Below are 13,878 nucleotides of genomic sequence, written 5' to 3'. Positions count from 1 at the left end.
CATTTACAATATTATTCAGACATAATTTATATATTTAGTTCAATATTATATACTTTTTGAAACAATAATTCGTAAAACCCCGAGGTGCCGAGTGACATTGTTTTATTTTAAATTATATTTGAAGTTTAGATATTAACAAATATCTAGAAGCAATACTCAGAAATATGTACCATAATCACTTAGTTATTTTTGATACCTTTTTATCAAAAAATTCGAGTTGCTTATCAACACTATATTATTTGTATTTATAGAAACAATTAAATACAATAAATAAGTGAAAAGTGGAATCTACATTTTTATCTCAGATAAAGCAAAAAATCTGAAATTAATTCATAATTAGAATAACAATTGCACCTTCATACTTATATTTAAATCATAGCAGTATATATTTATTTCTGTATAAAAGTTTAATTTAGATTTTTATGGCGCCAGTTTTGTGAGGAAATAACTTGAGATAAATTAAATTTAAAATTTATGTTTATGCTTATGCGATTAAAGGTGTAACAAATATATTAAATAGGCAAATAATAAAAAATAGGGTTTAGGTTTTTGGTATATAAAATGAATTCATTAATGAATGTAAGTGTGTGTCTGAAATGAGTAGTGAAAAATCGAATGTACTTAAAGGAAAGTAGACATGATGGTGGAAAAAGCGATTAGCATACATTACGATTGAATTGATGGCTTATTGCTCATTTCATTCGGAATTACGTGTTGATTGTTTTTATAGAATGGACACATTACTTTCACTAACTCATTAATCTGATTTTTTTTTTGAATATTTTTTAACATTTAACTAATTTAGGGATTGTCTTTAGATCACTATAAGAATAGTTGTGAAAAAGACAATAATATGAATTTAGTAAGTGCAAATAACGATTTAAGAGGAAAAAGTCCGGCAATATCTGTGAGAAAATCTGACATAAGCCCACTTAAATCGGGACTGGGGATAAGTGAAGAGAATGAAGGAGTAAGGAGCAACATAAGGACACTCAATGAAGTAGAAGCAAGTAACTCGAGTAACATAAACTTAAAGAGCAGAAGCAATGCAACAAAACAGCAAACATTGAACACAGGTTTTACAGAGAACTATTATGCGGGAGGTATTGTAAATAATCCACATGTTTATTTTCAAACAAGAAATATAACTGTAAATAGTAATGAGCCGGTTTCAATGATAAATAATGGATTTTTAGAGGAAGAAAATATGAATATGCCTCTTTATAATACCATTTCAAAGGCAAATCAGAATTTCAATAATGTTAATTACGTTTCTGATAATTTGGTTATGCAAAATGTAGCAAACATTCCTAAAGTAAAAATGTCACTAAATGGTTTAAATACAGTGGCAAACAGCAATCCTCCAGACCGTATAGCTGATTTTGTGGATTTTAGAAATAACAGAAACTATGGAGTTAATTTAAGAGAGATGGGCGACAAGAAGAATTACCTAATTCACCAAGAGATACAGTCAATAATTAAACCTAGTCAAAATAACAGTTTAGAGAGGATGTTAGCAGGGTCGAATCAGATCAATAGCAAACTGCAGAATGAATTTAGTAAAACAGTGAATATTCAAGACAGCAATAACTACAATTGTGATTTTTTATCTATAAACGAGAATAACAACTATCGTTATCCCGAAGGATCTTTTTGTAATGAACAAAAAGTAAATGGTATGCTTAAAAGTTTTACACCAAATACAGTTTTTCAAACAAATACATCTATAAATAAACAGTTTACAACTATCAACGGCTCAAATTCAACTCAGTTGAAAATCCACACTCGCAATTCATCACCACAGGCACAGATTATGAATCATCAACTATTAAGTTCCGTTCCACTATTGGCTCAAATACAAATTGAAAGCATTCAAGATATGACTAGTGTGCAAAATTCTATTAATGGAGGAATATACAGTTCGTCTAACAATATGAATTACTCTGTTGTAGCTAGTTTTAACAATATTGACGACAGAAATGAAACATATAGAATCGGACCTTTTCCTTGTACAAACACAAACAATAACGCAAGACAATTGCTATCGTGTATAATACAAGACGAAATATCTCTTCCCTTTAGTTGGTCTCAACCTAACTTGAAAATTAAAATACTCGAGGAGAATGATTTCAAGGCTGATATTATAGGTTCATGCTCAATATTTATTGATCCGAACTCCATTGGAATTCCGTCGCAAGCTCATTTGGTAGATCCACAAACAAATCAGTTTAGAGGTACTTTACGTTTTATTGTAAAATTAGTACCGAATCAACAAAATCCAAACTACAGATATGACCAAATTAACGGTCCAAATTCAATTCTAAATAGGAGAGACAACAATGATCACTCTATATTCGATGTCTTTAGAGGCTTTTGCTGTGTTGATTAGTTTTTAAATTGCCTAGTCTATTCAGATTTTCTTGTTTGACTAAATATTATTTGTTATCAACAAATTCATTAAGTGGTTAGAATTTATTCATTTATTTTAATTTAATTTTTATTTCATACTTATTTCTACTTTAATACATGCATTTGTCTATACCGGCACAATGCAAGCATATAAAAATAAATTATGGGGTTTATAAATTCTGACTGGAGCTCAAATAAATGTGTTGAGCATTTTTTTACTTTTATTTTATAATAAGGTAATTAGCTGATTTTATATATTTATAATGAAAAAGTACATAAAAATTTAAGTTATTTTTAAGACCAGATAATATATGGCTCGATATAGTGTGAATATTACTTATTTTCGTTTAACACAATGTTAGGATTGACTCTTAAAAAAAGGACAAATACAAGAAAATATTGTTATTTATTACTGTTTCTTGCGTTTCTAGTTTGTGGTGAGGATCTTAATTTTGCAGACAATGAGGAAATTAAGTACATAAGTATAGGCAATTCGTCTCTTGAAGTTTTGTTTAATACTGTTTTTAGCGATATAAACGAGGAATGGAAATCTGTTTTTAGGTTATTTGGAACTCCGTGGGAAAATTCAGAGCTAGTCGGAGTGAGTAGTCAAGTTTCAAGGAATATGAGTGCAAGCGACACTTCTTATTTCAATGATGAAGACGCTAATAACTTAAGTTACTATAGAAAAATGGAGATTAAATATCCACTTGGTTCTGTTAAAAAAATGAATGTTTTTCAGAGTTGTGGACTCGGCACAACAGTTTTAGTGAATTATTCTCCAATGAAAATAAAAACCGAATACTCGCTATACTTGCCATTCGGGTTTAACATAGACCCTAAGGAAAACAAAGGGTTGACTTACCTAATGAGTTTTGTATTTTTGGGTATTGGATCTGAATCAGGTAACTATGCACCTAATTACGATGACTACTATTCTGAAGACTTAGACAGCGTAACAATATCAGAACATTATACTAAGATAACGGTGGCTGTCCCTGATTCAAATGCAACGGAATCACTTATTACATTACTAGATAATATAGGACTAAATCATAATGGAAATAAAATCTGGGAAGAATTAACTGAAAAAAATGAATTAATAACAACAATAAAAATAATTAACGCGTTATTTAGACTGTACTATATTTACAAATCTTGTTTAAGAGACGAAAATTACAGAATTAAATACATTAAATCTGGATATATATTAAATGACACTAATATAGATAAGAGTACAAGAAATAATACGGACACTGACTATAATTACAACGAAAACGATTACTATAACTATAAAGACTTAGATGACGACGATGACGAAAAGTTCTCTTTTCATTCTGAGTGCGAGTTGTTTTCAAGTAAATGGGAAGGATACATGAGTCAAATATCAGCAAGTGACCTTTCCCTACTATACTCATTGAATAAGGACAAGCTTACTGAAGAAGAAGAGAAGAAAATATTATCGCCACAAGTATTTGAGTGGATTTTCGAGATGAAAAGACTTATAACTGCTTATTTTGTAAGGTATTGGAAATCAGAAATAATGAGTTTGTTTATTGACTCATCCATAGATACAAAGGTGTTTGAGAATATTTTAAGTAGTAGACTATCCACTTCAATAGACAAATGCATTCGCGAGATAAACCATGCTGACCTAATTAGATTAGGTGCAAACAATGGAGGAAAAGTGGATAACTTTAGGAATGATACTGATGTTACTGTTAGTTCTGGACATGTAAACGATGAAAACAATGTGAATGAAAACTACGTACAAGTTTTTAACATAGTTCCGCTTTATTATAAACTGAGTATATTGGACATTGAATTGAAGATAAAAATGAATAACATGATTCAAATGTTATCGGTTTCACTAAGTAAGGTAATGGACTTGGTTGAAACACTGTATTTGGATACGATTAAAAAGTGGTTAAAAGAAGAGGAGCTAATAAAGGGTTTGAGTGTAAATTGGAAGCTACATTACGAAACTCTTGTTTTAAGTGTATTTTTTAGATTTAAACTCAATAGGAAGAAACTGGATAAAATAATTAATATAATATATGTTTTCCGCTCCTACACTAAGTATATACTTGGTTTAATTAGGAAAAACGGCACTAATTATGAGATAAGAAAGGATTTGGTTGAATTAGCTGATGAGTTACAGAGATTGTACGAAATCAGATGGCATTCCCAATACATTTTTGATGATGAAGAAACAATACTTACAACGCCTTTGGAAATTTGTGGGATTCCAACTCAGCTAGTTAAAAAAAACGAAAGAATTCACTCAAACTGGGTTAAAAGCGAGGTTAGATTATACAGTCCGGTATTGTTTAAACTGTATCCTAATTTTATTCTTCACTCAATACACAGATCGTATGTGAGATTTCCAGGAGAATGCAAGGGAAAGAGTGACTGCAATTTATTTAGATTATCTAATGGTGAGATTGTGAAAGAGCCACTAGATACAGGAAATTCTATTTTTTTATTGCTTGAATATATAATGACTAAAATAGCAGAATTTAAAGGCACAGTAATGTTAACTGATCCGTATTTTAGATACAAAACCAAATACGAAATGAAATTGGAGACTTACAATCATCATGAATACATGAATTTACACTTTAATATTTACTCTAAACCAATGAACTCGGAAGTGACTGACAAGGATTATGAAAGTTTAACAATTAGAAACATGAAATGGGAACTGCCTAATTCCATTGTTAATTTGGACTCAAATATAAAAATACCAGTATTATACGGTAAAAATGTATCTACTAGGAATATAAAAGCGGAAAGCAGAATAAACCCGAATTTAATGTATAGAAATTCCCTTGGCTTTGCAATTAAACTTGATAATTTTGAATTAAACTCTCCTCTAATATTTATAAAATCAATATTAAGAACTAAGCTTGACATATGCGACGTATATAAATATAGTGATAATGGGAGCTCAATATGCAATAATCAGAATATAGTCAAAAAACACTCTAAGTTAGCAATGACTAGTATTTTACTGTTGATAATTAACAAATCAATATGTGAATTTTTAGAAAATGAACCTTTTGACGGTTACAAAGATATTTTAATAAAATCCCTATCTAATGATAATAGAGGCGAAAGTAAATGGAGGAAAAAAGGTACCCTTTCTAAACCATTTCACTATGGATCCCTTTTGTTTGATATAGATACAATAGAGTTAAAATTTGTTGGTCCAGAGAGTTCTATATTGAGATACATTGCATTTATATTTGATAATATATTAAACAATTTTAAACCACTTAGTGAGAGAGATTTTTATATAATATTAAAGGACTTTATGGAAAAAGAGGCAAAAAAAAGAAAAAACCGTTCTTCTATTGATTTTATAAGGTATTATCAAGGAATATTTCAGTATGATAATGTATTTATAGATGATATATTTATATACACAGGAATATATACAACTTATGAGGACTATTTAATTTTATTCAACTACATAGTGAACTCTTATTTTGATTCTAGTATTCAATACAACGAAAGAAAAATAGGTTATCTGGAGACACTCATTCTTGGTGCAGATAACGACAGTAATGTGTACAAAGAATACACGGAATTAATACAAAAAAAGGTTATTTATAAGGAAACAACTTCATATAGATACTTTTGTTTAAGACAAGAGAATTATATGGCACTTGGCATTAATGATGAACCAATTATAATTAGACAAGCCTCTTCAGATAAAATAATGAGTACCAGCAGTGCCTCTGTTAAATTTCAGTTACCTTGCAACAGGAAAGGAAGTAAGTACGATAAATACAAATTATCTTCTGACTTTTTTTTTGAGAATGGAAACGATCACAGTGTTGGCGATGAAAATACAAATGAATACTATGAATGGGAAACTAACGACGGGGTTGAGCCTCGTTGTATATTTAACACAGTTGTTTCAAGAGTTTTGGAAAGAATACTAAGAAAACACATAAAAAGTGTAGTGAACAAAGTAGTCGAGGAGATTGTACAAGATTCCAACAACGAATTTATTACAAGAAGAAAATCAATGTTTGACATTAAATGTGAAGTGGAAGCATCCTTTTATAAGTTAAACAGCATATCTCAGTTTACAATATATATATTATCTACTAATTTTGACACATTTACTTTGTTGTCAATACTTAAAAGAACTTTAGATAAATTAAAAACAGACGTTATTGAGAATTCAACAGTACTTTCAGACCACGAATTTTCCATAATTAAAAAATACTTCATCAACTACTACTGTAATAACGATAATATACAAATTAGAAACATAAGGCTTACGATGATTGAAATGAGTAGATGGAGATACAACTTTAATTGGAAATACGAATCTTGCAATGTCGTTAAAGAAATAAGTAGAAATGACATTGTTGATTTCTTTAACGACTATTTTTCAAAAAACTCACCCTATAGAAGATCCTTTGTGTTGCTTGTTCAGGGTCCTCCATTTAAGCAATTAATATCTACCAAAGGCAATGAGTATGACCAAAATTCGTTAATCCAAGTTTATCACACTTTTATTCAGTCCCTTGTGAGAAAAGAACAGCCGGACAAGCACAAACCTAATTACGTAGATGAACAAAAAATCGAGGAGGGCAAAGACAAAACTAAGGATAGGTGTCAATCTTTAAATTTAGAAATGATAAATAATTATTCATACCCGGATGAATTAAAAACTGACAAGGGAATCTTGTCATTTAAGGAAGGAAGATTGAAAAGGTACCAACCTAGATGTCCGAATTTTATATTGGACATTTTTAATATAGATAGATAGAGTATAGTATTCAATGTTTAATGCTAAATACAAAAATTCGCGTGATAGTGTATGATTTTATTACAATTAACCTAAAATTCAACACGTTTCAATTTTATCCACGTCAACTCACTCCCTATGCACACAAAATCCTAATCATATTAAAAAAAATTACCTTAAAGAGAATTATTTTCACGGAGTTGCGTTTTTTAAGTTTACAAGAGCAATTGAAATGTATATATTTAGTGGTAACCTGAAAAAATAAGTTACCGCCTAAATATATTTTTAGAGCTTTAGATAAGATGCAAATAAAAATAAATAATTTTTGGAAGGCGCGTCAAAACTGGAGTCAAATCAAATAGGTTATATAAATAAAAAATTAGCAATAAACTTGAATAGCTAATATAGGCGCAAAATTATAATAATTTGTAGTTAGAGTCGTCTACTTGAGACCAATGACGCCATAATTAATTTCCCATCGAGTTAGCTTATCTATATGTGATAACAGTTTAAAAAAAGTGAAATCTGGTTTTTATCCAGAGAATAAAAAGTTGAGTGACAAAGTGTCTTTTTGACAGTAAAATTTTACGTTTAATCATAAGATATTCAGTAGCCAGTAAATGGTTTTAAAACAGAGACATTGAGTTAATAACTTTTTATCTGAAGAAAATAGGCTGAATTTAAATCTGTCCGTATCGGTGAGATCGTGTACTTATATGATTGTTATATGTATTGTTTCTTGCATCCACATACGCATATAGTGATTTATTGTTCCTAACTAACTAGCAATAAAATTGCTTTTTTTTGCGAAAACACACATAGAATAAACAAAAGGGTAATGGTGTTATTTTAACATTTATGTTCACGGATGATCGATAGCAATTGTAAATATATCTCTACACGAGGTATTAATTGGTCTAACGAAAAACAAAATTTGGGTATGCAACAAGATAGTAGAATGAATATAACTAGTATAAACCTGGAGGGAACTCCAAAAATGATTTTTAGTCGAAGTAATAGTTTTCCAGCATCTATATGCAGCAACAATGAGGAAAGCTATGTAGTTAACTTTGACCAAATAGTAGCAATGGGAAAGCAGAACGAAATGAGTGCATTTATTCCAAATATAAGAGATCCAAACAGTATATTTTTAGATGATCACATCAGTTTTATTGGTTCTAAAGAAACAAATAGTTACTTTGATAACACATCAAAATATCAAAGATCAGCAACTACAGACTTTTCAAGTAACCTAAAATACTTTAACGGTGGAAATTCAAGAATGTTCATGAATTCTAACTCAGGTTGTACCACTCCTTGCTACACTAGATCAAACAGTGATTTGTCTAATTATCTGGAAAAAAATGATAAGAATGACAATTATTCTGATTATTCAGTGAATAGAAGTTCTGGAAGCACAATAGGAAGTTTGGGAATGGAGTTTAACGGAAATATTTGTCAAAGTGGATCTTCTAGACAATCATCTTTGTCTCCAACACACTCAATTCCACCAGGTTCTATGATAAGATATGGTAACGATTTTATTTCGGAGAATTCAAATAAAATAGAAAGAAACTCTAAACAAGGAGTGTCATTCAGTTCTCTAACAAGTGATCAGCTCAGGGATATTGGATTCTTAAATAAGCAAAGTAACAAAAGGAGATCTAAAAGAGGTTACACTCCCGTTAAGTTGTTTGTTAACAGGGTCCCAAAACATATGAGCAACGAGGAACTACTTAATATATTTAATAAATATGGTCTTGTTGTTGAATGCAATATAATTAAAGATTCAACCGGACCAAGGGGTTGTGCTTTTATCAGATTCTCAAATATATACGAAGCTCAAAACGCTATTCTTTGCATACACGGAAAAACTATTTTAGATGAAGAGGTTGGACCAATTCAGGTTAAGTACGCAGATGGTGAAATTGAGAGACTTGGGCTATCTCCAGATGTACAACCTTGCGGCGAATCAGTTAAGGTTTTTGTTGGTAGTCTTCCGAAAAACTGTACAGAAGACCAACTGTTGTTATTGTTTAAACAATTTGGTCACGTAGACGAGGTTCATATAATAAGGGATAATAATAAACAAAGCAAATGTTCTGCTTTTGTAACTTTTCCAAGGAGGTTCATGGCTGAGAATGCAATCATGTTCCTAGACAAGAAGTACATTTTTGATAATTCAAAGAGGCCTATTGAAGTTAGACTTGCTAAAAGCAGAGCAAAGCAAAAGCAAAATCAGGTTCAAGATCAAATTTATGGCAAAAATCAGTCGCAATTAAACATTCAAGGGATTAATTTTTATGACAATAAACACTATACGGGTAGTTTTGCATTAGGTCAAAGTAGATACGAAAACTTTGAAGCTGAAATAAGTAAGCAAATGGGTGTTAGATATGGATGTAGTGATGTTTCTGCACTAACTGGAACTGCTTCTAATGTACACAGTGCAATTTCAGAGAGATTAGGGAGTTGTAATTTTAACTTTAATTCAGAAAATGCACAGTATGGGGACTTTGTAGGATCATCAAGCTACAACAACGGTAGTTATATTAACAGGGGATTTGGGTCTATTGGAAATGGTATTAATAATTCCGATACTCCTAAAAATTATATTGCAAGTCATTTTGATGCTATTAATCATAATTACAGTATAAATGTTAATAGTGACAAAAACAGCGATTTTTACGGAAGGACTTGTAATACTTGCATGAAAAGAGAATACCAAAGTTATTCTGACTTCAATAACACTCAGGTTACTGAGAAAGATGAACCAAGTCATTCAGAAACCATTTATAGCGATAGAAACAACGATGAAATGACTCATTCATTAAAACAAGAGAGCAATAGAAAGTCTGTTAATGAGTACAAACAAATTCTTTACAACTCTGACTTATCTTTACACAAGGAAGGAGTCGCGGAGCCAAGACCTATTAAAAATGAAGAAGATCTGGGAAACCTTGTTCCTTCAAATTTGATTGATTTGTGGTCAAAACCTATATTGAATATTTAAATTGAAAAAATGCATATTGACAATAAAAATTACAAATCATAATACTTTTATTATTGTGTCGTTGCGATTATTCATTCTCAAGAACAAGGTTTAATTGTATTCATAATTTTTTATTTTTGAAATTACTGGTAATTTACTGACTTTTTATCAAGACCAATGAATTGTTTCAATATTCATTTAAATATAGTTTTTTTACCTGTTTAATTTTTTTTCAAAATACTTATTTTAAAGTGAACTTTAATTGTTCAGAATTATTTAATAAAATATAAACAAACAGTTTTGTATGTGAAAAAAGCTACCAAATTATTTTCCGAGTGTAGGTTTGATTGAATATTTTCTTTAGAAAAAAGAAGGGAAATGCCGAAAACAAATTGTTCATCTATACTAAAAAGTGTTCTAAGGAAAGGATGAATTTACTTTAAATATAAATACATCCCAAACTATAACTCTTTTCTCTTAAAATTCTAATTATTACTTAATTTATTGGTAATTAGATCTGAGTAGATATAAAGCCATATATATGTACATGTACATATATATGTATTTGGAGTTTTGTATAATTGTTTATTCGTGAAGTTTATGGAAAGTTGATTGTGTTTATTCTAATTATTACTTAATCGTTCTTTTGTGTTGTTAATTTCTATCTGCACTTGTACCACTTGATTTTTAAATGTCTCTTTTTGCGTTGTTTTGTTACCTAAAACTATAGTTATATTGTGTTTTTAAATTCGCCAAAACATTGATTTACAAGGACATAATTTTACCTAAGGAAGAAAATGAAAACTTGAAGTTGCATTAACTGTTGGTGGAAATCGTTTCACTTTGACTAAATGTGTATTTGATGTTTTTGAAGAAAACTCAAATGACAAAGACAACTTAAATACTCTCAAAAAAACAATAGCTTATATATCCTATATTTTTGATTAATGTTTGTGAATCAAAGTAATCGAAAATTTAATTTAGCAGAACTTAAAAGAAAAATCAAAGGTAAAAAGATCAAGCTTGTGTTAAATTCATCCACTCTTTAAAAACATTGATATCAAAGTTTTTAATTTTTCGTTATCATGAGAAGTGCTTCTAGAAAACTTATAGTTGTGAGTAACAGAGTGTTTGTTATTAGTAATCCTTAAAATGAGCTTGTTTCCTTTTGACTTCTGAATTTTAATTACTAGTTTGGTCTGAAAAAACAAACAGTGTATTTGTTATTTGTACAAGAAAAATGAATATATTTTAAGTGTAAACCTTGTAAAAATCAATACTTCAATCAAGCTTACCTTTATTGGATTGGCTGAAAGTAAGGATGAGCCTGCCATCTGAAACTCGTTAAAGTCATGAAACAACACCATTGAAATGGTTATTAAATTCAAATAATCTTGATTATAGTTTTTTCCCTTAATTGTTCAATTTTTACTATTTATTTATCGTCTACAATGCTCATAATGCTTAATTATACGAATTATAGCGCCAAATTATTGTTTAATGCTAATATTAAAATGAATACATGTATCCCACTTTAAAATAATTTGCTTATATATTTACTTACTCGAAAGTGACAGTGATGAGTAGAGCCTTCAATTGTTTGTTTAGTTTGCTTTGTTTTTTTTTTTTTCGCTCAATCCCTCATCAATCACTATTTCTTGATGTCATATTTAATAATTAGAATATGATTATAAAATGGGTAGTTTGGCGCTGTGAAAGCCTGTTTAATGAATTTACACTTGAATTAGTTATTTATTTTAGTTCATGATGGAATTCAAACTCAAATGAGTCTGTTGTTAATGTTTCTTGTGTTTAATGTACATCAAGAAAGAAATAGTGACGTTGTTACTATTTTTACTCAGTTTAAGTAAGCTACAAGTAGTGTGTGAAACGGATCTGTTTCTTTACAGAAACCGGGAAATAGGTTTAATTCCAGTAAATATAAAAGGCGACGGTGTGTATGTAAGAATATGGGAAGAAAACCTAAGAAATAATGAGTCAAACGGTAGGGTGAGTAATGAGTGTCTTTATATTGGAGCGAATTTGGACTGCAGCAAGTTGATGTGTAGGGATTTGAACAATGGCATTAACGACAAAAATATTAATGAAATATGCAAATTTGAGACATTTAAACTTAAGGAACTGGACATACCTACGTTTATAGAAACAGATTTTCCTTTGTGCAGAATTTATAATTTAAAGGATGCAGCTGACTTTGGAGATATAATTAGGAATTTGCACAATAACAACGTGAACATTTGCAAATGTCTAGGAGAGGAGGATACAAAACTATTTAGCCCACAAATGGGAAACAAAAAAGGTAACAATAGTGGTGGTTGGAAACTGGAGGTTATTGAAAGTGCCTATAACATTCCTGAGATATACCCCTCCAACAGATATATAATCAACGTTAGAGTTTTAATAGATCCAGGTTGGAACTTTGAATTTGCACTTGTTTACAAAAACTTGAGTGGTAAATTAAGTGATTATTCATATTCAGTTGTATCTTTTAAAAAGGATATAAATTGCTACGGCTTTCCGGAAGAAGAGTCTTTAAAAACTCTTCAATCTTTTGTTTTTTTTAAAGACAATAGTTATATTTATCAAAAATTTACATGGAAATCGCCTAGTTTAAACGGGGATTCAAATATCCTTAATCTCAAATACCCTGTTAACGAGCTTGCCACAACTCACTATTACATTTGCTACTACCCGCACTATAACTCGAATTCTGGACATAATATAGGAAGTATCTACTTTAGACTTGATCCTGAAGATGCTGCAAAAACGTTTTCTCTACTTATTTTCATTGCCTCGATTGCCCCCATGCTCGTATTTTTCATATATATTATAATTGGGGCAAAACACAAAACAAACATCAATAAACTTCAGGGATTTATTCTCCTTGAGAATAGAAATAATGTAAGTTTAATAAACCTTGCTCGTTTTACCTATTTAACTAATACATTGTCTAGATCCAAACGCTGTTAGAAACTCCCGCCTTCTCTGAGTTGCAGGCACCACTATAGTAAAAAGCAAATATCGCATTGACATTCTTACACCTTGACCTTTTTTGCACCTATTGGACAGAGTTTTACTTTATTTTAGATTAGAGTTTGTTTATTTAATCCTAATTTTTCGGTAGTATTGTGATTATTAATGTGGAAAGTATGATTTAATTGTAATATTTTATTTTAGTTAACTAAAATATTTCAATAAAATTTACGGAATACAACATTAAAGGTGAATTTGTGGATGTTTTATCTTCAAATATTCCCCAATAATCACTTTGTAGCTACCAAAACCAAGCAAAGCAGATGCATAGTACTTTTTGAAGAGGCATTTATACTTTGCAAACATTCAGAAAGCCTCCGTTTCTGCTACATATATAACATGTTCGGTTGGCGCTCGAATTGTGCCAATCATGTAATTGTTTTTTATTCCTGTGAATATATTTAAAGAAACCATTCGGAAACATACTTTGAAAATTACTATGTGATATATAATAAAATACATATATTTGAACACTTTCAACACTTTATAACGCACAGACACCTGTGGATGTTTGAATATAGTTAATTTGTAGTTTATCTACATTTATAAGCCTGTGTTTTCTCCTCTTGCCAATTGTGGGATTGAACTTACAGGTTCAGACGTAATTACTGTTTTTAGGTGTAATTTGCTTATGGTTGTGCTTGTTGAACGCCCA

The 13,878-nt window shown here is 30.1% G+C and overlaps 4 protein-coding genes across 4 annotated transcripts; all 4 read left to right on the top strand.

Moving 5' to 3' along the window:
• Positions 1–561: 561 nt before the first annotated feature.
• On the top strand, positions 562–2,389 carry FG386_000565 (uncharacterized protein; the record flags this gene model as incomplete). The annotated part of the gene is made up of 2 exons (XM_067339922.1): positions 562–579; positions 806–2,389. The coding sequence occupies 2 exons, from the start codon at positions 562–564 to the stop codon at positions 2,387–2,389; spliced, it is 1,602 nt and encodes a 533-aa protein (XP_067195792.1).
• Positions 2,390–2,764: 375 nt separating this feature from the next.
• FG386_000564 (uncharacterized protein) lies at positions 2,765–7,198 on the top strand (the record flags this gene model as incomplete). Its single annotated transcript, XM_067339921.1, has 1 exon — positions 2,765–7,198. One exon carries the CDS (start codon positions 2,765–2,767, stop codon positions 7,196–7,198), a length of 4,434 nt encoding a protein of 1,477 aa, XP_067195791.1.
• An 847-nt stretch (positions 7,199–8,045) lies between these two features.
• FG386_000563 (uncharacterized protein) lies at positions 8,046–10,190 on the top strand (the record flags this gene model as incomplete). The annotated part of the gene is made up of 1 exon (XM_067339920.1): positions 8,046–10,190. One exon carries the CDS (start codon positions 8,046–8,048, stop codon positions 10,188–10,190), a length of 2,145 nt encoding a protein of 714 aa, XP_067195790.1.
• A 1,674-nt stretch (positions 10,191–11,864) lies between these two features.
• On the top strand, positions 11,865–13,388 carry FG386_000562 (uncharacterized protein; the record flags this gene model as incomplete). The annotated part of the gene is made up of 4 exons (XM_067339919.1): positions 11,865–11,868; positions 11,931–12,036; positions 12,080–13,091; positions 13,368–13,388. 4 exons carry the CDS (start codon positions 11,865–11,867, stop codon positions 13,386–13,388), a joined length of 1,143 nt encoding a protein of 380 aa, XP_067195789.1.
• Between the last annotated feature and the right edge of the window lie 490 nt (positions 13,389–13,878).

Source organism: Cryptosporidium ryanae (genome assembly GCF_009792415.1).
Source record: "Cryptosporidium ryanae isolate 45019 chromosome Unknown contig_14, whole genome shotgun sequence".
Classification (NCBI taxonomy): domain Eukaryota; phylum Apicomplexa; class Conoidasida; order Eucoccidiorida; family Cryptosporidiidae; genus Cryptosporidium; species Cryptosporidium ryanae.
Note: the sequence above shows the minus strand (reverse complement) of the source record. Positions and strands in the feature narration are given on the sequence as shown.